This window comes from Hermetia illucens, chromosome 1, assembly GCF_905115235.1.
Source record: "Hermetia illucens chromosome 1, iHerIll2.2.curated.20191125, whole genome shotgun sequence".
NCBI lineage: Eukaryota > Metazoa > Arthropoda > Insecta > Diptera > Stratiomyidae > Hermetia > Hermetia illucens.
In genome coordinates this window covers 65,728,005-65,729,784 of record NC_051849.1, presented here as the reverse complement: position 1 = coordinate 65,729,784, position 1,780 = coordinate 65,728,005, and the positions used below count along the sequence as shown (strand labels likewise).

Sequence of the window (1,780 nt, the reverse complement as noted above, 5' to 3'; positions counted from 1 at the left end):
AGTAGTATATTGAAAGTGACCACTACCGTTATTCAGAAGCGCGAAGCATTCATCAGTCTATGTCCGATTATTGTCATCATTTGGGCCTGAGACAAAAACTGTCCGTTACTTGTGGATGTGTTGAACAAAGGACAAAGGACAAGCCACACATTAACCAAGGGCGACAAATTTACTACGGATTATGTCGTAGTGGAACTCACCATCTCAGAATGCCCGGGTAGTGAGTCGTCCCAAGATAATGTGGTGTAGAACATTGGAGGAGGAATGTAATCTTCTTACAAAGTTGAAGCTCATTGCCAAGAGCGGATACTGTGACCGTGGTGTAGTTGATGTGGTAAGCAGCACATTGGAGTTTACGGTCACCATACCCCCCAGTTTGTTGAACTTAGCATAATAAATAATGGAGACGGAAGAATTTACTTACTTAATAGAAGCTGATATCCTTCAATAGATTTCACAGGATGTGACATCGATTTTTGGAATTTAACCTCACACAAATTAGTTACCTGGTCTAGGGTAGAAGCGAAGTCATTTACAATAACGTAATGACTTGCGGTGATTCACCTATTTATTCAAAATCCACATCGAAATTTCCACTGTTCTTGGACAAATATACAACCTGAACTTGGTTACTAAACTAGTGTAAACAATAAAAACTGTGCATCGTGATATCATTACGAATTCAGAAGAAGGTCCTCCTGTCATTCTTTTAAGTCACTGGTAATTTCTGCCTTAACTCTGAATGTTAACATCCACTGGTTAAGGGTTTTCTCCACTGCAGTGATATTCAAAAGGTAAACCCCTGTTACGAGCATCGACGGGAAAACTGACAAGTCAGGTACAGCTGGCGGAACCTCAACTAATCCCTAGAAAAAAAGGATTAATTCAGTATTTGACAAGAATAGCTACTTGGTTCGAACATACTTCGATAGGACATGGATGCTTTAATGTTGAATAAGTCGTTATTAACATATAAAAGGGCCTCAACAGAGGATTCATATTTTTAGATTTTGACACTACATCGCAGAAGTCGAACCAGAAATCGACTAGATACGGACGAAATCCACTATACCATCGAAAGGTTTGAATATGAAACTAAAAATCTACTATTACGTTTGCAGGAAAAAAAATGAATGTGGTAAACCTTCATAAAATTAATCGTCCTTTTGAAAGGTATTTTTGCTTGAAGTTGAATGGACCTGTTTCTGAGCGGTTTTAAGAAGCATTCTATATCTTTGACCCAGTCATTGTTAGCGATACATTCCACGTTGATGATTTTGAGCGAATTGAGATTCTGTAAAGCGATCATAGATATCAAAACACAGGTGAAAATGTGCACGACAATGTGATATGAAATTACCTTTTGTAACCCAAGCGAACAACATTGCATCAGAAAACCAAGAATTATATACAATTTCATGTCGGATAACGCCTTTCTTGAAAGCCAGCTTAACTATTTTAATTGAAATTTTTATTGACGCATCACATACAATTGGAGCTGAATTTTTAAGTCAGATGTCCCCTACTTTCAAGTGTTATTATTATTGGAGAAGTTACCTGTCACTAAATATCAAACTGTATAAAAGTATCACTAGTGTTTCCTATTTATTTATTGATTCCGATCCTAGCAATAAGCTAGAAATACATAACTTAGCGAACACACCATGCACCAGACAACATGTATTAGACATCACACAGCACTTTGATGAACGGTTTGATAAGATCACAGACTTGATAATAACTGCAATTCAGCAACAGAGAGAATAATAAGGAATGCCAA

At 37.2% G+C, this 1,780-nt stretch overlaps 1 protein-coding gene across 3 annotated transcripts; it reads right to left on the bottom strand.

Moving 5' to 3' along the window:
• Positions 1–550: 550 nt before the first annotated feature.
• LOC119661527 lies at positions 551–1,780 on the bottom strand. 3 transcript variants are annotated; one of them, XM_038070905.1, is made up of 5 exons: positions 1,558–1,780; positions 1,361–1,498; positions 1,145–1,294; positions 925–1,095; positions 551–866 (listed from the first exon to the last, which is right to left on the bottom strand). In XM_038070905.1, exons 2-5 carry the CDS (start codon positions 1,418–1,420, stop codon positions 702–704), a joined length of 546 nt encoding a protein of 181 aa, XP_037926833.1. In that variant the 5' UTR covers positions 1,421–1,498; positions 1,558–1,780; the 3' UTR covers positions 551–701. The 3 variants fall into 3 exon arrangements, with proteins under 3 accessions (XP_037926833.1, XP_037926832.1, XP_037926831.1); XM_038070904.1 differs by having other exon boundaries at positions 1,361–1,453; XM_038070903.1 differs by having other exon boundaries at positions 1,361–1,780.

Excerpts from the sequence above, each read along its gene's own strand:
- LOC119661527 (XM_038070903.1), bottom strand. The coding sequence starts at position 1,420 with ATGAAATTGTATATAATTCTTGGTTTTCTGATGCAATGTTGTTCGCTT. Across the intron at positions 1,096-1,144 it reads GGACGATTAATTTTATGAAG|TTTCATATTCAAACCTTTCG; the intron begins GTTTACCACATT and ends GTAGATTTTTAG. Across the intron at positions 867-924 it reads AGCATCCATGTCCTATCGAA|GGATTAGTTGAGGTTCCGCC; the intron begins GTATGTTCGAAC and ends CTTTTTTTCTAG.